At 40.8% G+C, this 24446-nt stretch overlaps 2 protein-coding genes and 1 long non-coding RNA gene across 4 annotated transcripts in view; 1 reads left to right on the top strand and 2 right to left on the bottom strand.

The window, feature by feature from the left end:
• The window catches only part of STIM2 (stromal interaction molecule 2), an 84277-nt gene extending 80829 nt beyond the window's left edge, over positions 1-3448 (bottom strand). Inside the window, exons 1-2 of one of the 2 annotated variants that reach the window (XM_030013915.2) lie at positions 3327-3432; positions 3050-3293 (exon numbers count right to left, since the gene is read on the bottom strand). In XM_030013915.2, coding sequence (XP_029869775.1) covers positions 3050-3257 — 208 coding nt within the window. In that variant the 5' untranslated portion in view covers positions 3258-3293; positions 3327-3432. Of the gene's footprint in view, positions 1-3049 lie in introns of both variants that reach the window. The other variant, XM_030013925.2, reaches the window with a different exon arrangement.
• Positions 3449-11415: 7967 nt separating this feature from the next.
• Positions 11416-15253, top strand: LOC115345559. Its single transcript, XR_003924882.1, has 3 exons — positions 11416-11487; positions 12456-12457; positions 15125-15253. It is a non-coding gene; the product is annotated as an uncharacterized LOC115345559 (long non-coding RNA).
• Positions 15254-20856: 5603 nt separating this feature from the next.
• The window catches only part of TBC1D19 (TBC1 domain family member 19), a 52755-nt gene continuing 49165 nt past the window's right edge, over positions 20857-24446 (bottom strand). The window contains exons 18-21 of the mRNA XM_030024552.2: positions 24168-24259; positions 23306-23421; positions 22243-22313; positions 20857-21240 (exon numbers count right to left, since the gene is read on the bottom strand). Of these exons, the coding sequence (XP_029880412.1) occupies positions 21166-21240; positions 22243-22313; positions 23306-23421; positions 24168-24259 (354 nt within the window). The 3' untranslated portion in view covers positions 20857-21165. The remainder of the gene's footprint in view (positions 21241-22242; positions 22314-23305; positions 23422-24167; positions 24260-24446) is intronic.

Here is a 24446-nt window from a genome sequence, read left to right as displayed (position 1 = left end):
CATCCACTGGAAACACAGTTTTGTTCATCTGATTTTCATAACTGTGAATAAATACCTTCAGCACAGTATCAGATGTTACATATACAGCTGTCATTTATAAATTACCATTAAAAAGGTACAGACACACAGGAAGACAACAGCAATGATAATTCATATAAACAATTAAGTAAATCCCTGAATATCTGATGAAATATGGCAGGAGTAGAATCTTAGGCTCTTTCCCAGTCCTAAAATTCGTCATACATCTCTTTTCTGTCAAGTACCTAGATTATCTCTGCCAACTTCTTCTCTAACCCAATAAAAACCTCCAATGATGGGAACTTTTTGAACAATCTATGTTATTTGACTGTTATAGGTAAAAATTTTCCAGCCTATAATTAACCCAAATCTTGCACACTCCAATTTACTTCCTCTTAACCTACATCTTAACCACAGAGAAAAGGGAAGAAGTTTAGAGAGAAAAAAAAACAAAAAAAAAAAAACCACACACTATATCCTCCCGTGAACTATTTCTTACATACACACCCCTCCCACAGCCTTTTCCACCCCCCAAAATAAAGCAATACATTGGTATTTTTTTTGCATCCATCATAAATTCTGAGCCTCTCAATCCACACTGCTACTGTCTTCTGTACGTTTTGGATTGTTTAATACTCAAGACTAGATGCAAAAGTGCAATCAAAAAGAAAAAAAAGTAAAAGTCTTCTTTAATTTAAACCGGATGAACATATCCAAGGGTAACACCCACTTTTGCCAGTTGCTTATGTTGCTTATTCAGATCAATTTGTGACTAGGACTCCTGGATTACTTTCTACAGCTGTACTGCCCATACACCTTTATTTGAGCATCTGATAGCCTCTTCCTAGCACAGCATTTTATACCTAGCAGCTTTTTATCTTAAGGATTGCACATCTCAAACCTATCAAAACAACTGAACTAAAAGTTTATTTTATTCCTCTCCAGACAAGTGTTGGCAATCCCTCCTAAGTCGATGGCACATCTGCAAGTTTTATCTTTTAAGGAAAGAAGGATGGCCAATATAACTAAAATCACCCCCTGAACATGTCATCTGGTTTTCTCCCAACCTTCAAGAGTTCTTCCAGCTTTGCATAGAGTAACTTAAAACTATTTGGGTTAGTTACCAGACAGGCAAACAACTTACATGATCAACTGAATCACCATATTTATCAAGTGGGTGAACATGGAACTATGTTGAAAACCTCCTGAAGATTAAAACTGATTCTAAGATGGCTCTTAACCATATGTATTTTCCAGACCCAACAGTCACGTAACTCAGTAAATCCACTTATAACATGTTCGATTTCTCAAATAAATATATTTCACCAGATTCAGTGCCGGGGGGGTTGGGGGAGGCGAGGAACACACCACAACAGCTGACAAGCATCTCAGTACTTCTACAGTCCCTAAATATATAAAAAAAATATTTTTTTCCATATGGGCTGACACATCAAAATTGATTAAGCCTGAAACGTAGACAGCATCAGCACTATACATAGCAAGAACCGTTTAATACCACCTACAACCAGATTAATTACGGTCTGAAAAAAAAAAAAAAAAAGCTTTTCCAATACAGCATTTTCACAACACCCCTGGGAGGTACGACTGCTGCTTCACAGACTGCAGATGTTCCAACTTCCTTAGTTTATACGGCAAGCCAACAGATTGGACAATTTAGATTTCAGAAATGCTGTGTCCTCAAACAAGATTGCTAGATCACATAGCCTTGCATCTCCATCTCAGAGTTATTTCAGGAGTACTGTTGAAGTTTTATTAACTATAATTAAAATTCATGGTTTTTAAAGTGCTATGTTGAGAAAAAACCCATGCATGTTTCATCCACTGAAGTTCAGTAATTTTAGCTCAGGATGTCAATACTATTCCAAAGAACATCAGAAGTTCTCTGATAGGAAATGCACGCTACTTTGATTCAGAAGGGGTATGGGTCTTTTTCTTCTTTCTTCCACCTTCCCCACTCGTGCCTCCAACTCGAGAGCTTTTTGAAAAGCACATTGTGAGACATGACAAACTTCTAAATGTTTTTGAGTATCTCCCGAGATAGAAATCCCATTTTCCTAAGTGAACAGTCTGAAGACCGTAAAGCTTCCTACTGTTCATTACAAGATAGATCCGGAATATGTATAAACAGTTCAGAGCCTGCTGAAATGAGATGATTTTAAATGTTTCGGTGCAACTGCTCTTTATAACTGCAGGCATTACCATCTGCCGTAAGTACGGCTGTATGAATACATTCACTTTTTTTAAAAATAACTAAGCGAAGGCAAAAAAAAAAAGCTTTCCACGCTTTTCTGGAGAACTAAAACACCCCCCCCGAGAGCTCGGGAGGGACATCTTTGTCTTCACAGCCCCGGCCGGCCTCCTGGGCGGCGTTGCAGCCAGCCGTGCCGCGACACGGCAGGACCCGCAGGTCCGCTGGGGCGGGTCACCTCACCTCCTGCCCCGGGGGCCGCTGCAGACCCCCAGGCCCGCCGGGCGGCCGTCCAGCATCTCGCCTGGAAGCCGCCCGCCCTGCGGGCGCGGCAGCGGGCGCCGGGGCGGGCGGGCAGGCAGGGCGGCGGAGGGCTGGGGCCGGGCCGCGGCAGGCGGCTGGCGGCGCCGGAGACACCCGCCCGCACGGGCGGCACCGCGGGAGCCGACGCGGAAGCGGCGGCTCCGGATCTCAACAATATCGCTCTTCAACAGGATCCTCCGCGCATCCTGCGGCGGGCGCCTTCCCGGGGAGGGGCAGCGCGGCCGGCCGGCCCCCACCGGGGCAGTACCGCAGTGCCGCCGCCGCAGCCGGACCCCCTGCGGACCGGACCGGCGCCCTCTGCAGAGCCGCATCGTGGCTGGCCCCGCGGCCGTGAGAGGCGGCTCAGAGGCGCCCCGGAGCACCGCGGAGCCCGCCGGGCGGGGCAGGGCCCCGGCAGGAAGGCGTCCGTCCGTCCGTCCGTCCGCCCGCGTCCCCCGCCCCGCCCCGCCGGCGGGATGCTCCCCCCGCCCCGCCGGCGGCACGCGCGGCAGCCGTTACCTGTCACAACCGCCGCCGTCTCCGCCGCAGAGGCGGTGGCGCCTCCCCGTCCTCCCCGCCGGCCACCGCCAGCGTCCGCAGCCTCCAGCTCGCATCCCCCGCCGGCGGCGGCGGCGGCGGGAGCGGACAGGAGCAGCCCCAGCAGAAGCAGGCAGGTCGGCACCGGGGTGGCCGCCGGCCGCCGGCCGGGCGCTCGGAGCCCGCTCATCGGTACCGCCGCTGCAGCGAAGCGAAGGGGACGGAAAGGAAGAAGGGAGAGCTGGCAGGCAGGCAGGAAGGAAGGAAGGAAGGAAGGGGCTGGAGCTGTGCCGCTGCCCGCTCCGGCGGCACGAACCCGCTTCAGCGCCGGCCCCACGCTGCCTCCCGCCGCTTCCGGCGGCCGCCGCCGCCGAGCCGCCCGGGCGACACGTCACCGCGCCGGTGACGTCACCGGGGAGGGGGCGGGAGGCGGGCCGGCGGGGGAGCGGCGCGGCGCGGGGGGAGGCGGGCTCGGTGGTGCGGCCGCGACGCGCGGAAAGCGAGCGGGTGGTCACGCCTTGCTCCGCCGGAAACTTTTCGGCCGGTTGGGGCCAAGTAAGCGCTCCCGCGGCGGTCCCTCCTCCCCGGCGTGCTGGGGGCGGGGGGGGGTGTCTCGGCCGGCTCCCTGCCGGCCCTGCCCGGGGGTCCTGCCCAGGGGTCCTGCCCAGGGGTCCTGCCCAGGTTTGGTTCCCCCTCGGCGGCGGCGGCGGCGGGCGGGCAGCGGAGGTGTGCCGGCGGGGCCGAGCGGCGGGCGGGCGACCGCCCTCAGAGCGGGACCCGTTCCTCTAGCCGGGCTCAGGAGAGGCACAGCATCTTAAACCAAGAGGTTTTAGCTACGGGAGGGGCGTGGAAATGAGACCTTGGCGTTTGCTAAACGTGTCCGTATCACACCGAGGCTGCAACAAATGCAGTCACCTGAGGAGAGCTTTCTAAAGGGAAGGAATGCATGAAAGAAGTTTCAGCCCGGCGTGTACTTCAGCCCTTTCAAAACAAAAAAAAAAAACCGAATGGTGGTTTACATCTGACCCCATACAACCGAAATCAGGAAAACTAAGCCCCCACAGAGATTAAAGCCTGATTTCGTTGTGCTTAAGACCTTGGCAAAAGTTCCAAAAAAAAAATGCTTTGGCTTAAGGTGTTTCCATCAAGCCACTGAATGGGAATAAAATCTATTTTGTGCTTTGTCCTGCCCGAACCTGTGGGATTTTCAACCATTCTGGTTTGAGCCATTTTATGACAATAACACAACCTTTAAAGGCTGAATTCAGTCTAATATCTCAGATACACAATACATGACAAAACAATGCAGCGTGGATGGTAAAAGCTATATAAACATTACATTCACTATTAATTGTTGCAATCACCCAAGAAATAACAGAAGAAAAGTGTTTTGAACAGGTCTTGAGAAAAGCCTTTGCCTGCTTTGCAGACCCTGCAGGAGATAGGAGCATAAAATGGAAAGGTACAAGCTGTTTTGGCAGGTCAGCAGAATCCAGAAAGCTAACTGTGACATTGTTATAGTACTATTAAATGCAGCAGGAAATAATTTCTCTAGCAATATAGTTAACATGATACTCCATCCCAGCTGAAACATAGTTTTATGAAAAAAAAAAAAAACCACAAAATTTTAAAGTAGTCGTGGAGCATATGAAGATTTGGAAAATGTGTCTAAACCTAATGAATTCTGTTTGAATTGTGAAGTCTGTGCGTAGCCTTATCATTTCTGTTGCTGAATACAACAGCCTTTCAAGACCAACAGTATCTGACCAGATCTTGTGCAAAGAGAACAATGAAATGCCTGCCTCTAACGAAAGCTTGTTCGGTGTTGTTTAACTTTAGGGAGGGGAACTGGAGCAGAGTAAATTCCCCAGATGGAAATAAAGAAACCAGCTGTTAATTTAATTAATTAGTTAATTTTAAAATACAAAGAGAGAGGTATTCATAAAGGGTACATGAAAGAGGCAAGTTCCCTGTATGAGTGTGAACTAATTTAACTGAGAGCCCCTGGAGTCAAAGGATATGGACTGCATGTGTCCTATAGAGAAATGCCATGCATCAGAATAGCTGTGAGGTGGGGACACTAACAGAGAGCACTTCAGTGAAAATGCTGCGGGCCTGAAGTAGAAAATTATCCTTGTTGAAAATCCTCTTGCAAAGTCTGTTCATTTTCACCACTTGCTTTCAATTACAAGTCCCCAAATCAGGAAGCATGGAATGGATTGTTTTCAAGCAATGCTTGCGTTCTGGAGTTGGGGGGAGGTCACTGCTGGTCAGGGCACCTTAGCAGAAGATCTCACGGTGAGAAGCGTATTAAATGGAAACACTTCGTGATGCACTGCCACTTCACATCATGCAGACTCAGCTGCATAAGCTCAGAATCAAGGAAGGTACCTACCCTGGGCTGCAGCCTAACCCGTTAATCCACAGAAACCTAATATGACTTGTGGTTTCAATATGAGGGCCCAAATACTGCTTAGTGCCCTGCAAGGCTTGATCACAGAATCATAGAAAAAATTATGACCTCTAGAGTTCATCTAGTCTAAACCCCCCTACTCAGCTCTGAGGAACACCACTCACAAATATATGCCAGTTTTGTTTTGGACTGTTGACCACTACTTTTTGGATAGAGTGCTTCAGACTCTTTTCCATCCATCTTGTCCACTTACCCAGTCCCTACCGGATGAAAAAGATGCTATGGATACCGTGGCAAAAGCCTTGCTCAAATCAATGTGTGCTGCTCTTACCACCTCATCCATAGAGCCAATCATCTCATCATAGAAGGCAATGGTGCTGGTAGAACTGTGCTGGTTTTTCGGAATCAACTTCTTGTCCTTCATCATCCCGGAAATGGCTTACAGAAACATTTGCTTCTTGATCTTCTCTGAGAGATAGGCTGGGTAAGGATGACTGTCCTGTAGTTTCCTGCACCTTGCTTTGATGATAGATGTGACATTTGCTTTTTCCCAGTAACTGGAAATCCCACCTGATTGCCACAGCCTTTCAAAGGTGACAGGAAGCAGCACAATGGCATTAGCCAGTGTCGTGGTTTAACCCCAGCCAGCAACTAAGCACCACGCAGCCGCTCACTCACTTCCCCCCCACCCAGTGGGATGGGGGAGAGAATCGGGAAAAAGAAGCAAAACCCATGGATTGAGATAAGAACAGTTTAATAGAACAGAAAAGAAGAAACTAATAATGATAATGATAACACTAATAAAATGACAACAGCAATAATGAAAGGATTGGAATGTACAAATGATGCGCAGTGCAATTGCTCACCACCCGCCAACCAACACCCCAGCTAGTCCCCGCGCGGCGATTCCCCGCCCCCACTTCCCAGTTCCTATACTAGATGGGACGTCCCATGGTATGGAATACCCTGTTGGCCAGTTTGGGTCAGCTGCCCTGGCTGCGTCCTGTGCCAACTTCTTGTGCCCCTCCAGCTTTCTCGCTGGCTGGGCATGAGAAGCTGAAAAATCCTTGACATTAGTCTAAACACTACTAGCAACAACTGAAAACATCAGTGTTATCAACATTCTTCACATACTGAACTCAAAACACAGCACCGTACCAGCTACTAGGAAGACAGTTAACTCTATCCCAGCTGAAACTAGGACAGCCAGCTTTCTCAACACCTTTACAAGCACCTCCTGTCCAGCCCTAAGGAATTGTAAACATCTAATTTGCTAAAGTGGCCCTAATTCAGCCTTCCTCTACAGTTCGTAGTAGTCTCCTCCAAACTTTGCCACTAGGCATAGAGATCTGTGAGGCCTGAGGGCTGACCTTGCTGGTAAAGAACAAGGGAAAGAGGTCTGGGAGTATCTCAGACTTTTCCTCGTCCTTCATCGCTAGGTCACCTACACCATTCAGCAGCAGAGCCTGTGGTTCTTAGGGTTAGTATGCTTGTAATTAAAATGATTTCAATTGTTTGCGCTACCTCTGCATATAGTCAGCTGTAATAGAAAGGCTAGAATTGGTGTGAATGGAGAATGAGTGGTAATGTCTGGGCGTGGGGGCACTGGATGGAGCACACAGCAGCAAAAGGGCTCTCAGCATGGACTATGCTAATGGCACCCATATTAGCAGGTCATTAAGACCCCAGCACATCTGTGTGCAGTTTCACAAGACACCCAGATCTGGAGAAAAGAGCAATGAAGAAACCCTGATGACTCACAGAGGTGGGACAGGATGGAGACGTTGATCACTATCAGCTGCTCAAGGCTACAAAGAAGCATATCCAAAATCTGTGCATAGTTACCAGCCTAAGAAGAACCCAAGAGATGTGAGGAGAGCTTCACAGCTGGGGTCACTTCGCCCCCCTGTAATTGCAATGGATGCTGGACCTAATGTCTGGACACAGGCATCGCAGTGGTGGGTGGGCAGCCTGATCACCACTGCCTCGATACCCCATGGCCGCACAGGCTTGATGGACACACGCATCCTGGTGCTCCTGAGCAAGACAACACCCTGAGGGTGCCAGCCATAGTTAAAGGTGTTTCATTTCAATTTCTGTTTTAAAAAACCACCACTTTCCTCTCAGAAGGTCTGGCACTGGTGTGTGCTACCTTGTTGATAGAGCGTTGCAACAGTATTTCCCACAAGCTCCAATGTTTATCTTTTTGCAGAGAGCAAACTGGTCTCAAGGCCTAGAGTTCAGCCATTTATGTTACTTTCAGTCATGAGTCCTGCGCTGTATTGATGGACTCGTACAGTCTTAATCAAATTTTCTGAGTGTACTTTGCTGCATGGATAACCTGAGATGGTTTTCTGAGTCCTGTCCTCCATCCTTCCATTGATCTTCAGAGCAGAAAGCTAATTTTTTTTTATAGTGTATATTTTACTGCTTTGAATTGCCATTTCTGTCAGCAATTTTGTCATCCACCTAGTCTTGCTGTGCACATTGATTTATCTAAACAGAAAAAGGGAGAGGCGATAATCTTCAGAGTTATTTAATGCCCACAGTTCTTTCCAATACATACATTCAGCCGGTCCTAAAAAACCCTAGAAGCAGGTTTGAACAGTAGAATAAAGGAAAAAAATAAATACTTTTACTGCTATTTGGTGCTATTTACAGTCTCTTCAAACTACAAGCTGGGAATGCCCTGGGTAGATGTGAGGACTCAAGAGGAAAAATATTAACCATGTAAAGAAACACACTGATAATAACAGATAAGAAAGAAACCTGGTGGGCAAAGCAGAAACTAAGCACAAGCTGAAAAAAGTGCTGGGATGTCACATTGCAGAAAAGAAGGCTTAGAAATAATAAGCAAAAGCTCAGGTAGAAATTAATACAATCAGATTTATTTCTTTAATAAAAAACAATGCAAATACAAACTGACAGTAAGTTAATGTAAATTCAAATAAGCGATGACCAGATTATTGGTAAATTGTCCAAAAAGCATTTAATTCTACAAATGCTGTGAAAAGAAACAATCATTTTTAACAGGTTTGAAAGTAAAACTCAAATGTCTTCTCTTGATTAGGGAAGTTACTCATATCTGCACCCAAATTATAAAAAAATGTACTAATTGCGACCTTCCAGTTCTCTGATTTCACGTGCTGATAAAATATCGAATGAAGGTGGAATTTTATGGCCTTTATATTTACCAGGATGAGAGGATCAGTTTATGAACCCCTTCTGAGTTATTTCTGAGTTACTGAAGTTTATGTTTTGAGGAGGGAAAGTCGTTAGCTCAAGAGGGAACTATACTAAGTATTTTAAGCTGTCCTGTATTCCCAGCCCTTAATGGACTAAGAAACTATGGGCCATAGATGTTATGTCAGCCCAGTAATGAAATTGGAACTGAGAGAATGGAAGTGAATTAAATGTTTTCCTTATCTGATGAGAGTACTAGCCCTTAGGATCTTCTTATCTATGACCAAGAGTCTAGGTATCTTTGAAATGAGCAAATTGCCTGGTAATAGGCTAAAATGATGCTAAAGTGACAAAATTTCTTCCAATCAGTGAGAAGGAGCAGTCATTAGCTGCAAACTAGAGCTGTAGATCTGCAAAGAACTTTTTGATTATGTCTCCTAATTTTAGATATTTTTTTCAGTCAGTATTGTCACTAGTATTGCAGAAGATTTTTTTTTCTGTAACACTTAAAAAGTAAAGTACAATATAAAAAAAGCCTTGAAAAATACAGAATGTTCAGCAAATATTCATTGCAGCTGAGTCTCCTATTTGAACGGAAGGTTTCCTTATGCTTTTTTTCAATTTTTTGAGTTCTTTATGGGAACAAAGATGCCATTCCAGCTAGAAGATATTGGCTAGGTAGACTGTGGTTGGATTTTGTTTATTTCAAAAATAGACTCAATCTGTTTACACAAGATCTGGAGGCACATCCAGAGATACCAAATCTGAAGGACAACAATGGCAGAATGAGTGAATAAAATATTTCAGGCAGCACTTTGATTTCTGGAATCGGTAGTAGGAGCCAAACAGCTTGCCAGAACACAATCTTACTGGTGATGGAGGGGCAGGATTCTTGATATCTGACTGAATATTATTTGGCACATCAGTTAGACTACAACAAAGCAATGCGTTGTTACATGTTTTGACAGCTAAAGGACCTTTGAGAGTAACACAAAAACAGTTGTGGAAATTAATACATTACAGATTAAAGTGACCAGAAGTATGTTAAAAACTGCCAAGGGACAGTCTTGGAGATCATGATGTGACTGAGTCCCTCTCCTCATCTGATCTACTCAGAGCATACCTTACTATAACTTTTTTTTGCCAAAATTGATTGCCAGACTGTAAAATCTAGACATTAAATTCTAAGAAGGCTTTCTCTGATTGTGGCAATTTTGCATCCCCAGTAAAGTCGTAATTGGTTCATTTGTAGTTCAAACTGTCTTTAAATGATCAATGTAACCATTCCTGATGTTTAATGAACTGTGATATTACACAACCAATCCATACACTAAAAATAATTTGCTTGCCATCTTTGTTTTTCAGTTTTCAAGCAATGTGAGAATTCAACCCATTTCAACACAGAAGTGATAGCTATAAGGATGACTCACTGAAAAAGAGTATCTCAGAGGGAAGGGAGTACAGATAATTTCATTGCCATATGAAAAAAAAAAAATCCCAGTATGTACATAATCTTTCTTTCACCTTCTCTGAATCTCACTAAATCTCTAAATCTGCCCTTACCTAGAGCAGAGACAGGCAGTGCTTTGTGTCTGCTTATTCCCTCCCTTCCTGCTATACAGGAAACAAGGAAAAAATTACAATCAGGAGGTGATGAGAGTCATTACTGTACATGGCTAGCTTTTATCTTATAACAAGCATGCTGACCAACTGTGTGAAAAAAAAATAGAATAAACATCACCAAAAAAAATCATTTGGACATAATAATTTAGCACATACTCATGATCACAGCAAGTATTGATGACCAGCTCCTGGGGCTTGTTTGAGTATGTTTTCACTAGGAGAAAAAAGTTCCTACTCACTTGTAACAGGAACTGTCATGATGGAGTCTGCCTATTCGTGCTGGTAGAGATGTTCTGCGGGATCAGTTGTAATCTTCTCAGTGGCTGTAAAGTAATTGTTGCATTAAAAATAGTGTTAAGTAGTAACTTTCAGAATATTTTTTTTTCTGTCTAAATAAGGAGCTAAAGCCCTGTTGGCTTATAATGTATAAAGCTGCTCTTTACCTGAATAAGCAGGGTCAGAAAAATGCTGTTGGATTAGTTATTTATAATGGAAATAATTTGCCCCTTTAAGTAAATATTTGAGATAAGAACAAAGAATATTTATGACCTTATGAAGAAGCAAGAAGGAAGTGACCAGAGCTTTTACTTCAAGTGTGGTTCTGGTAGTTCTAGCAGCTGTTGATTGAAAAGTGGAACAAGAAATCAGTCAATCAAAGGCCAGAGCCTGAGTGAGTGGGACATTATATTCTCATGATCTGTGACTAACAGACAGTAGTAAAAAGCCTAGTGAACATGTGTATTATGTAAATACAATTCTATTGTCAGATGGTTTGTCATAGATTGAAATGGCTGCTCTGAGGTCACAGCAAGCAGACTGTTTCCTGGAATTTCTGCAGGCAAGTTGCACATCCTGTAAACAGGAGCTCTCTAGATCCATGGCATGTATTGCCAGGTACCATGAGCAACACAGCACCTAATAAATGAGATCATTCTGCAGAGGCAGAGTCAGCTAGTCTCAGATTACCCAGAAAGTTGAAGGAGACATGGAAACTACTGCTGAGAAAATCAAATAACAGGTATTTTGTTTTGTCTCAATTTTTTTATGTCTTGGTTTGTGTAATAGGGAAAATAGCATCGGAGACCATATCCTCAGTTACAACATCATTGGAAACAGACCGTCTTCCTACTTTCAAACACAACCTTGGGCATTTGGCATTACGACTTACTACAAACAGCTGTATTTCTCAGGAAAAAAAAAAGTGAGTGTGAAATTTCGTCCATTGCTTACATCTTCAGTAACAGTACGTACAGTTCATTTTTGTTCCTGCTTGCTTCACGAGCTGTGGTACTTGGAAGGTTGTGTGCAATGTGCTAAGCTTCCCTGAGCACTGGGGTTGAATGAGCTTTCATGATCTTCCTTGGATCTGGACTTTTTTATTCCTTTATCTGCCTTCATGATGAAATTGGGAGAGTTTTGGTTAGGGGTGGGACAAAAAGCTTCTGCATTCAGTGAAGTTTTGTCAGCTTTCTCTGATCGGACCTGTATAGGATAGCTCATATTATTTATTATTTATCTACTATTTAATGACTTTTAGCCATTCTTTTTAAACTGTTCCTGGTAGTTAACAGGAAACACAGGAAAGGGCTCAACTAAAAGTTAGATATCTAAATCAGAGATGGTCAACTCCTAATCCCTTTAGAATCAATAGAGAGTAATGGGAACTTCCAGAAGATTGGTCATTTCCTACTAAAATAAGCATCTAAGATCAGACAACTTCTCTTTTTAACCACTTGTTTCTCTTCACTGACAATAAAGGGAGCCTTACAAAACTATTTTAGCCATTTAACTGCTAGATTTCTAACATAAGTTGAACTAGATCCTGCTCTACACATCTTGCCATTAAAAAATAAGAGTTGAGAAGGGAGGGAAAGGAGAGGAGGCGAGAGGGAGAGGACCCATGGAAAGAATCCTGATGCTTTTCCATATGCCTTATTTCACATCCTTGGGACACAGGAATCCGAATAACTTTTAAGCCTTACGGGAGTGATATACCTAGAAAACAACCATAAAGGTAAAGACTTACAGCACGAGAGAGTTGGAAGGCACATCCAGTAGCAATGGGTAAACCTTTCCTAATGGTTTTCTATCTGCCATCATATTTACACTGCAGTTAGTTCAGAGAATATCTTCAGAACAAATCTTGAAGGACTAAAGAGAGACTCAGAGAAGTATTTGGCTCCAAAAATGTACTACCAGTGGGATTACCTGTGCTAACACCAGCAGTGTTCCCCTTCACCTGGAACCAGTGTTTGTGATCATTCAATACTGACTGTTTCAGTATCATTCCAGGACTGGTACCTTCTACACAATCTTGATACTTTTGTAATCTGAAAAAGAAAGACAAGCTCAAGAAACAGTTAACTATAAGACCAAAAAATTAGGTTGCTAATGCCTCCTGAATTATAAAGGCTTGAGGTAGATGTGACACCTATCCAGAGTTGCTGGAGAGAGATTGCAGCAAACCATGAACTACGGCAGTGGGTGTTGTTCCTTGAAGCAGGGCGGTTGCCTTGTTTTGGGAGTTTTAAGCTGGAAAGATGAGCACAATGCGTGGTGTACTTCTTAAATTCTAACAACTCCCCCTTTCAGATCTAACAGATGGCCTGAAAACTCACACTGAAATAAGGGGGCTAGTGAAAATTTAAAATAAATATTACAAAGGAAATAAAAAGCTAAGATGCCTAGCATTAATCCTCACTAAAATCTTAATACAGCACTGAGTCTTGAAAGAATGTTTCTGTCCTGTAATAACTCTGCCTTTGAATGGCCCAGTCCCACCAAAAGCAGAGTGCACAGCGTTGACCTGTTTGCATTGGAACAATTTCCTGAGCAGTATCAGCAACCATCTCTCTGTTTAAATGTCTGGATTGAAGTCAACAGAGAAATTTATCCTGCACTTGCCATTTAATAATCTCACCATGGTGTTTTCTGAAAAGGGACAAAATTTCAGTCTAGAGAAAATTGACATGATGGCTTACATTTGCATGAACAACATACTCATTTCAGTTGTGTTGTGTCCAGTTTTCTGAGAGGTCTATGGTAAATTCTACAAAAACAGAACACAAAAGGCCAGTTTAACTGAGAATATTCTTCATTAAACTGTTCGGAACTTGTGAACAAAACGTCTGTATCTATGAAGGGCTATTTCTTCTATAACAATTTACATGGCATATGTCTTTCTGCTGCTGAAGAAAAGGTGATATTTTCCTTTATAAAAGTACAACAGACTGAACTGAGATTTTATAAAAATGTTCGTAATTGCTTGGCTATAAGAATACTAGCCTTGAGTTGAAAACACAGATAGAATAACTGTAAGAATTATAGTTCATGCTTTTAAACTAGGAAAATACAAATACATATTTATATAAATTCCTTTATTCAATGAAAAAAAAAATCACATCTGAATAGGCAAAGAAGGACCTTACATGTCAGAGAGACCCTTACTCTTTATATTAAAAAAATCCCACAGTTTACTTAAAATAATGAAGATTTTGATCAACCTCTGGGGGAGATTTTCACCATTTTGCAGAGACCAGGAAAGATCTGACAAACTAGAAAAAAAGTGTAAAGCCTCTAACATCACAAAATACTATTGTACATACCTCGTAAGATGATCTTTGTTTTTTTCTTTGCCCAGATTTCACCATTCTCCATTTGTTCTCTGGAAATGATACTTTTATTTTGTCCTACCCTCATGTTCTAGAATACTGTGTAAAGATCTAGTGTATGCAAAAAAAAGTTTATTTGTACAAACTACCATCTTCACCCTTCTCTTAACCAAAGTCTAGTAGCAGGGATGAGTTTTCTGAGTAGCATAGAATAATGGGAATAGATTCCCTTACCTGCTTGACAGTTAGTGCATACACCGCTGTGTGTGACTTCTTTCAAAGCCAAGGCACTCAGTAAGGTCCTAGACAGGTTTTTTTCCAACTTTGAGTGAACACATAGGCTAATGTCCAGCCTGAGAAAATTTGCACTCATTACAGTGTCTGTCACTTCACTGCTTCTCTGCCAAATTAAATACTACCTGCTATAAACCGACTCTCCACTATAATGCTTACCCTTTATCCATATCACCACCTAATGAAGGAATGGACTGATACCAAATCTTTAAAGTTTTTCCAGGATTTCATCATAACAAATTAGAAACATTATCTTTCTCAGAGAAAGATAAGAGTCCTAATCAGAAAGGCTTATATTTTCTGTAAGCTGTAAACTGTAATTCACAAAGACAGGAAAACCAGATTAGACAAAACTATGTAAGGATGTTGAATATTGCAAAAATAGAAGAGGAGAAGATAAGGCTCTGGAACATAAACATCTAGTGGTAAAAGTTTGAATTTCAAAATTTATACAAACATATCCAAAAGACATTTTCTCTTTCATGTGATTAACAAAACTTACTCAAGCTTTTAAAATAAAAAATAATGAAGAATTCAGAAACACCTTTTTACCTTTTAATTGGCATACATGTTTCAATTGCTGAATAAAGATACGATCTAAAGTCAGTAGAAGAAAGTGTAGTTTGTTAAATATACAAGTAGCAAATGATGGCTTTCTGTGTTGTAGAGATCATAGCCTACAGAGTTTGAGCACCTTTTTCCACAAGCCCTTTCTTTCCAGAATCACTTTCCCCATAGTGGAAGTATGTTTTGTGAGCGTGAGGCAGAGGTGGGAGACAGGCTCTCCTGCCTGTACTTTAATGGTGAGGGGTATTAACACTACTTTCCCATGTCTATCAATTAACTGTAATGCCTTCAGAAACTCGTTATGGTTAGAATATCTTAAATGTATCACAAACTAAAATTAAATCTCTAAATATGTCTTTTTGTCAGAAACTATGGATGGAGAGATCTTCTTCACTACTAACATGAGCGCTGAAAGCAACTGGAACTTCCTTCACAAGCTGTAACTATGCCAGTTTTCCACCGTTACATCTTGATGTTAACATTAATGAACCAGGACTGGGCTTCAAAGCAATGCTTATGCTTTTGTAACCCAGATGCACTTAAAAAAAAAAGGGGAAAAAAGGGAAAATGTTGTGACACTAGACATAATATCAAACAAATTTAGATAATAAATAATTCTGAACAGATAGAAAATTAAACATTATTGCTTTTTACAACATATATTTGTGCTGATTTACTACTTATAATTGGACTTATTAAAAGCATAACTATCCTAAATAGAGCTTTTCAGAAAAAAAAAATCATAGAATGTACCATTCATGGAACACATAACTGTTGAAAAAAAATGAACTATCAGATACTGACTAAAACATATTATGTGGCGATAACATAATATTTTGTCTTTGACTATCAAATTCCAATTTGTCTCTTAGCAACGTAATACAGACTTTTTTGTTTAAAACAAAGCACAGAAATTGGTCGCATGCTTTGTCTTGCGCAAATTGTGAGCTTTAACTCCTTTGTTAAATATTCCATTTATTTTGGTCATAATCCCAAAAGAAACAATTTGTTCAAACTGTTCAGCCAAATACAATGTCATCTGGCAAAGCACCATGGTCCTTCATAAAGCCAATTCTCTAGAGATAGTTGTTTGCACATATCAGTAGTCCAACATCTAGAACAACACACTGAATTTGAACTATGCGGCAAATAGAGGCCCCACTACATCCTCCTTCAGAGACCCTGAAGTTCATCTTCTGTAACCAGTGATGTCTGACAAGACACAGAATCAGGTGAACCTCCCTGGGCTTAAATAAAGACTCAAAAAAAAAAAAAAAAAAAAGGTTTGCCGAAAAACAGTATTTTGCCCCCCCCCCCCGTATTTATTTTAAGGCTGATCCCCAGTCAGTATTTAGCACAGTTAGACTGTGTTACAACCGTTTATGTGCTGCAGTCTTACAAAACATGGTGAACCCAAGACAAACATCCTATTCTAACCATATAGTCATTCTATCCCCATCAGCATCTGCTGACTTCTGTTGCACTGTATGTCACCCTCAGAAGACACAAGTATCCCCAGGTGCTTCTCAAAAGCATAACTGGTCTGTATGGCCACCATTTGGTGGATATACTATTAATTGCCTAATTCAAAAAATACTAAGATGAGACATTTTAACACTGTTTTAAAGCAGAGCACAACTGTTACACTGCTGGATCAACACGATCTTCCCTGCATTAACAGTTTTGTTAAGGTATTGAAAAAGCTGAGCATGAAGCGTGGAGGAAAAAAACATTCTTTCAGTGATTTCAATCAGCAGCACAGCTTATTCTGGATTCTAGAGGGTTTGGATTATTCTGTGGTTATTTACTACAACAAATGGCTCTTGCAGAACTGCTCACAGACATGCAGTCCCTCACAACAAGTGTGGCCTTGTGCTAAAAGCCCGAAGCCTCCAGAAGGGGCATTTTTTTCCCTCCTGTACTGGGTCCTTAAGCTGCAAAAAAAACCAACCAAAACGCCAAACCAACAACAAAACCCAACCCCGCCACAATTGTCCTTCAGTACTTCTGAAACCCGGTATCGTTAATATGGCGATCTGGAGGGGGAATTGCTCCCAGGGGTGGTTTACTTTTAATTACTCCCGGGTCTCCTGCCGGTGCTGCCCAGGAGGACGGGAGGGCTGGCTAATCCCCCTCTGCCGGCCATTCCCGGGGGGCCTCACCTCGGCCTCGGCCCCGGCCCGCGTCCTGCTGCATTCCCCTGCCCAGCAACCGCACACCAAGCAAAAGCTCTTCGGGCCGGAGGAAGCCAGCTGTAGCTGGCTGTACAAAACACAAAGCTCTGTTGATGTCGAATACGCGCCTCAGCTAATTGCCTTTCCTGTGTGGGCTTTGGGGATGAAAGCGGCCGGTGCCGCCGCATCTGCCAGCAGCCAGGCACGGGCAGGAACAGCCTGTAGGGAAGGAGCGAAAAGGAAGAGCCCAGCCGCTCCCGCCACCCCTGCTGCATCCTTCCCCTCCCTCCCTGCCCCGTTTCCTCACATAAAATACCGGACAGAATATTTTACCGATTTGTTAAAATACGTGGAAAGGCTCTTCCCCTTCCTCGCTGAAGATACGGCCCCACGGTTTTGAAATGTATTTCAGTATCTTTTAAATAAATGCTTATTTAGTCTTCGTAAGCGGCTCACTATATTGCTTTCCCCTAACTGACCTTTATACTGCAATTCTGTTCAATGAAATCCCTTCAGTCTTGTTGGAAGAGTTCTATAAAATTCGTTAGAAGACAGTAAACTAGGCATATGCTTGGGCATATTTTTTTCGCTGGTTTCCGCTAACAAGTAGAAATGCATCTTAAACTGGTGTCTCTCTCCAGCCCTTTCCCTTTACTGGGATATCTAACTGTTTTACAGTCTCCATACTCTCTCCATTTTTCATAATAAAATTTGTTGCTATGACAAAAAATTTCCACTAAGAAGTAGAAACTGTTCTAGTTATTCAATTGTTCCGTTACCCAGCCATCAAGATTTAAGTTTCAATATATTTTTGGAAGTACTGAACGAAGATCACTTGGGTACATTTTTAGACAAGCCTATTTACTTTTGCATTTTTTAAAGTCTATTTGACATTACAAGAAACCTTTGACGGACCGTAGCCAGAATCCTAAGGTAAGCAGCAAAAAATTGTTCTTTATCTATAAATATGGAGACAGTTGGTTCTTGTACTAAAATGTCTTGTTTATATTGATTTCAGATCGGGAAGAACAGAGCAAGAAAAACAATTTGGCTAAATTGAGCCACTGAAGGTTCAGCTGAGCCTGTTTAAATCAATGTAATTATCAACTTAGATATGATTCTACTATCAAAATCTGGCCATTACTTAAAACAGCAAAAATGAAAAAGGAGTTTTAGAAATTTGGAAGTCAAATGATAAGACTACAGACATCAGCAGGTTTTTAACTGGTCTCTAAAAGTAAAGAATTAAAATTTAAATAATTGATACTACCTATGTATACAAGAGAAGTATCTAGCTGTACGAAAGAAACCAGTTATTTTAATATTTTTAAAAAACATTTGAAATGGAAGAGTGTTATTTAAGCAAGGGAGATTAAAAATACAAATATCAGCCAGAATCTGAAACGCAATATTTCATTGGAACTAAATAGAGAAACTGAGGGGAACATGAAAACAATACCTCTTCAGTAAAAGCAATTTTTTTTAAAACAGACTTTAGAAAAAAAAATAAAGATCTAACAGTATACCTGAAGTCTAAGGAGAGGATCTGGTTCATTGTTAATCTCATGTTAACCTCATTTTTAAAGAAAGAAAATTTTAAAGAAATTATACTCATTATTCCTGTATACGTGTCTCTCCGTGTGTATACGCATCTTTACATGTCTCAAAACAGTCAACTTAAACATCTTACAAAAGGGAGCAGAGGTCTTCAAGAGATTTGCCGCTACAGCTGGTCCGTACGATACCTGGCTCAAGAGCTGCATGCAGTCCGTGAAGCCTTTGGCCGGCCCTGAAGCAAGAGGCACAGCATCACCCCAGCCAGGCTCACGGAGCAGCCAGCCTGGGCAGTCAGCACGAGCCGTCTAGCCGAAGACGCGTGTTGACCCACACTAGCCGCAGAGCGTGAGGTCCCCTCTCCAACCTTCAGGAGAAACGAGGGCGGGCGTCAGGAAGAGGAGTTGAAGTACTCCAGTGGGGAAGGCAGAGGGGACACAAGGAGACGCGAGATTGTTAGGATAAATAACAAAATGGCAAGTCAGAGGAAAACGGACCATATTCTCTTAGTTATAGAGCTGCTTGTTCAAACAAGAACCCAACAGTCTCCATCTCTGCCTACTTACAACATTTTCAAAACTATTGAAAATGAAAAAAATAGAAAAAATACTGCTCAAAAATCCCAGTACGGAATGGGTTAGGGTAATGTTCAGATTCTGCACCGTGTACTTACTTGCACAGAGCGATGGGAATTAGAGGGTCAGCAGGCCTCTAGGGAATCTCCCTTGCTATTTAGTAAATACTTTTAATTCCCTAAAAAGCCATGGTAACCTTGTAATGACCTTACTGAGCCACAATCCTTGTGACTGCTTTGTAACATTATGATTTCTAAATTGCTACCCAATCTTATGGATTTTAAAAACTGCAAAATGCTGCATTTTTAGAGATGCATTTTTAAGGTGCATTATGTGTTGTTCTGAAGATGAAATAAGGTCTTGCGGTTAATACACAAACTGAGCATCCTGAAGCATAAACAGGAATTCAGGAGAGAAGAGACTGCTCAACCTCTTTTAGGAATTTACTCTGTAATCTTTAGCAAATCACTTAATCTTTCTATGCCTCCATTCCCCATATATAAAACAGGGTAATACTTGCTGTAAAGAGGAAAGCTGTCACATGTCCTCTTTCTAAAAACTAAATGTCATAGAAAAGCTTCTAGTTAAACAGTTAAAACAATTTCTTGCAAATATTAAGGAAAAGATTGATTTTCTTTGTTATCCAGAACAAAATTTCCCCAAATAGTCTCATTCAGTACATCATATCTGTTAAGCAGCTTGGTTAGTTATATAAGAAGTGATCATACTGAGTCCACAACTTTACCTTTTTTAAAATTAGCCTTACAAATTTACTAGCAGCCTATAAAAGTTCAGTAGGTTTCTTTTAGTTCATTATCCTGACAGAGACAAGAATCACAGACATAAAGCTCATAAACCTACCTGAGACTACAGCTTAGATCACTTTCCAGGCAACTTTTGAGCAAACTATGAAGGAATCATGGTTTTACTGTCATATATTCAGCATGTATGACAAATGATGACAACTACATGTATGTAAATTAGGCAAAGACAGAAGTCCTACAGCAAACACAGTGGCTGTATTACCCATTATGTTCTTTTGACTTTGATGCTTTTTCAGGTAATGATATGCTTAACCAAATCAGATTATTGATTCCAACTTTGGTATTAAACAAATCAGCAGAAAAGGCTGGAAGACCTCACAAAAAGGTATGATCGTTAACAGACGATGAGCCAGCCTGACAGTGTAGTGACAATCCGTCACACATTGATATGAGTTTGGATTCTGAACTGAAGCCTGAGCTCTTGAATCAGAGAGGCTGGAAAACTGGCAAAGGCATAGCACTGCTCTCCTAAAGAGGGTGTGGGGCACGGCAAAAGGCCTCTTGGCATCGTTCTCAGGGGAATATTTTGGCTCATGCAAGGACTGGCTCCAACAAGTTCTGAAGGAAGCCATGCTCGGGACTTCTCTGCAGGGGAACATATTTTATGACACGGGGCCTTTGATGGGACTCTGGGTAGGAGTTTAGAAGACACCTGAGATAGCTGTATACCTAACCAGAGATGAATGGGGAATGCGTGACTACATCTCTGTGTATGAAAAGAATAAACCCAAGTAGCTAACATGAGAAAGAAGATGGAGAAAATTTCTGTGAAGAGAATAAATAAAATAGAGATAGTATGATCCTATCTTTTTCTTAGAAAATGAGAAAAAATTCTAGCAAATTGAAGTACCTTTATTTTCTCAATCGACAGTATTTGAGCTGATATCCTCTAAGTTGTGAGCTTGAAAAAGTAATTTCATATTAAAAGAGAGCTTTTACAACTCTGACATTAACATCACAAAACTCAGATCACGCATTACATTTACTTTATTTAATTTAATATTACATGCATTTTAGACACTTACTCATATTGTTATTTGCACAACTAGCCATTCTCAATGTACAAGTAATAACCATTGATGTTACAGTGAAATTCAGTAGCATGCACTGCACACACTCATGTGCAAAGTTACTGGTTTTAGTTAGAAAATTTTAAGATCATGATTGCTAAATGAATATTATACATACAGTTTAATTTTGGTTTTATGCAGACATTGCATAGTTGATGATCGGCTTCTCAAGAAAGACTGGAATTGTGGTACCAGTATTGTTGAAGCAGATCAAGTGACAGTAGCAAACAAGAAGATTTGAAGAAGAGGCATAACTTTCAGGGTTGAAAGGTCAGCAAGTACAGCCTAGGATAAAAACCAAAAAGGCTTGTTAAACCTGACATTTGAATCAAATTTCTTTAAAGCAAATCAAGAAGTCAGAAAAAGATTAAAATACTGACTATAATACTAACAGTAATTAGATTCAGACCTGGCTAGAAACAAATTATGCTGTTTTATGTTAGTGCCTTATTGTATTATTTTTTCACTCTAATATTTCAAAGAAAAAGCATATGTTTATGTATATAAACCGAGCAACTTTATTTTAGCCTTTAGCCTTACTTCAAATATACATGGCATCATGGGTGAATAAGGGGTCTAACATTTCAACTTGCTTCTAAAAATAATTGGGAATTAAGAATCCTTATCCTGTGGCTTGGCTAGTACTTGTGAAGTAAGTCCAATGTAATGACTCAAATAGTCAATGTCTTCTCATGAAAGTAGTTTTAAAAAAAAAAAAAAGAGTAATCACAAGTTCTCAAAGTTCAAAAAAAATACATCACTGGATTTTTGGGAAAAAATATATTTTAACAAATGACTAGAGATAAACAACAATAATCTTCATCTTAATGACTTAATTTTCTTCATTTCCCATGGCAGTACTCATACTGAAACTTCAGATTCAATACTGACAAAAGTAATCTTGTAAAATCTCTGTAATATCAAAAAGCACAGAATCAACTACATTAAAACGTACTGAGAAAAAAGGTACAAACCTCTACAATACTTTAAAAACAGTATATCCCACAAACTCAGATTATATACTAAAATAGAAAAAAAATCTAATTGTACAAAATAATTTGATAAAACTGTATTTCTGTAGCAAATGTACTCTTTTATTTCCTTTTACTCCGGAAAAGCAGTATTATGTACTGCATGTTCACAATTTCCTTAGTTTTTTTATCTAAGGTAAGAATTTAGGCAGAAAGATTTGCACTATGTACCACGTGCCATGAGAAGCTTAAGTTACTCTCATTGGCAAAGCATCAGAAACTATTTCAATCTCCTCTAACTGAAACTTATCCTTACTTCAGCTGCAGCCAGTGATGTCACCTCCATCAGGTTGACTGCTCGGAAAGCAAACACAGCAGCTGCCAGGACTGAAAGAAAATGCCCAAATATTTAAGTTGCTGAGCTGTTAATTAGTGGTTAGAATTAATCTTGATGTAAAATACCAATTTTCACTCCCCTAGAGTAATTATTCTGATTCTGAAGAATAATATACAACGGATGGCTGTGTTTGGAGTTTCTTTGGCCACTCTTTAAAACGGACAAGAAAAACACAACATTCTTTCAGACAAGTCTGGGTGAAAACGCTTAAGTTTAACATGACTAGCTTTTAATGAAAAGGGACAAGGTGATTTACAATTAGTTAGTTTCTAAGCCAATAATTCTGATTTATTTAAACAGCAATATTTCAGTTGTGAGTATTATATAACATAAAAAAAAAAGTTCATTTATTTTGTACTATCTTATATAATTATATCTCTCTACATAGCTGTCTTGTACATACAAATGGACCCAAAACCTTTTCTCTTCTACTCACCTACTTCGTATTTAAAAACTGACCCAACTGAAGATACATGTCTTCTTTAGAACTCCCATCTTAAACCTTGCATAAATCTTAGGACACTATTTCCTTTGTAAAAAGTAAGTACAAAACTTTCGAAGTCTCTTAAAAGATGGGACTTGGAAAGAAGAAATTCAGCAAAATCAGGGTAACTCTCAGTTGCTGCAAGTACTGAAGAAGTACTTGCCATAAATGACTAACATAAATCTTGTATTTTGTGAAAGGTGAACTAATTTATTGTTACCACTGAAGCTGGGAGAACATCCTATGTTCTGTTCAGAGAGCGCTTAGCATTTTTGGAGTGCTATCATAAAAAAAAATTACCTTGCATACTTTTGTTAGAGATGCAGTATTTATGCAATTCTAGTTTTCTAAAAGTTATACTCTTTGACACGTATGTAATCGGTTTTCAGCATTCAAAGAGCAACTATTTTCTTCTTGTCACAAAATACATTGAAGCTAACATGTATTTGCCTTACATGCACCTGGATATAACAAGTTTTGTAAAAATAATTCTATTACCAGCAAGAATTTCTAGAGAGTTGTATCCCAGGATTCTGTCCCACAGAAGCAAGAGCTGATCTGTAGCTAAATAACCAGAAAATGCTCGTACCATCCATTTAAATGAGATTCGTAGCCTGAAAACAAGTGATAAACAACAGTTATTATATTTCTGTCTCCCATAATGATCAGACAGATCCTCTAGAAACTGAAAATATTTCATTATTCTTCTGCATTTCTCTTCTGGGAAGAATGGCCGTTTTCTCTTGCTGCATTAATAATCAGTATTTTCCTTTGCAACAGCCATCAGAAAACTATTTAGCATCTCATTTGACAAAATACTGATATCATTAAAATATTCCGGCCAAACAATCACATTAGAGGGATCCTCAGCTATTATCACCCCCAGTGTTTCATCCTTTCTCCTATTATGCTATTATGATGGATACCAATTACAATGGCAAGATTTTCAGGTTCTATTGAACTTCATGCCATAAGTACACTATAGAATGACAGCCTTTTGCGCTCTCTCCCCTTCCAGTAGCTTCTGCTGTAAATAACATATCTCCGTGTCTTCTGTTCCCTAGGAAATAAATCACTTATTCATGTCAGATCTGATGGAACTAACTGAAACTCAGCTGAATAATGCAGCATTTCTCATAGAGCAATTCTCCTCTTTTTCATAGAGCATACAGAAAAAATGCACAAAGCACATACATGCAGGTTAGACAAAGGACTCCAACTGACTTTCAAGGAAAAATGGCACATCGATGTTTGCGCTTTTGAATAATTTCCCGTATCTTTTAAATTAAAACACTACAGAACAGCATTTTCAGAGCAATGAATCTGCAACATTTATAGCAAGTCAGAAAGAAGTACTTACGGCTGAGCCCCAATTTCTCGAAGGTGATAAAAGAGCTGCGGCAGATGGGTTTGTAGAAGAGTCTCAAACAGCAAACACAATGATACAATGCCCTAATGAAACAAGACCATATCCTGAATACTAACCCTCATCCTGTCAAATCTGAGAAAACAGTATCAGCATGTAAGTATGCATGAATTTTTAATTCAAGCAATAAAACACTATTAATGATATAATACACACAGCTCAGGTAAGCAGGGCGCAGTCAGCTCTAATGCCTTCAGTCACTAAAGCCTTGCT

Source organism: Aquila chrysaetos, chromosome 1 (genome assembly GCF_900496995.4).
Source record: "Aquila chrysaetos chrysaetos chromosome 1, bAquChr1.4, whole genome shotgun sequence".
NCBI lineage: Eukaryota > Metazoa > Chordata > Aves > Accipitriformes > Accipitridae > Aquila > Aquila chrysaetos.
The sequence above is the reverse complement of the archived record's forward strand: the minus strand, read 5'-3'. Positions and strand labels throughout refer to the sequence as shown.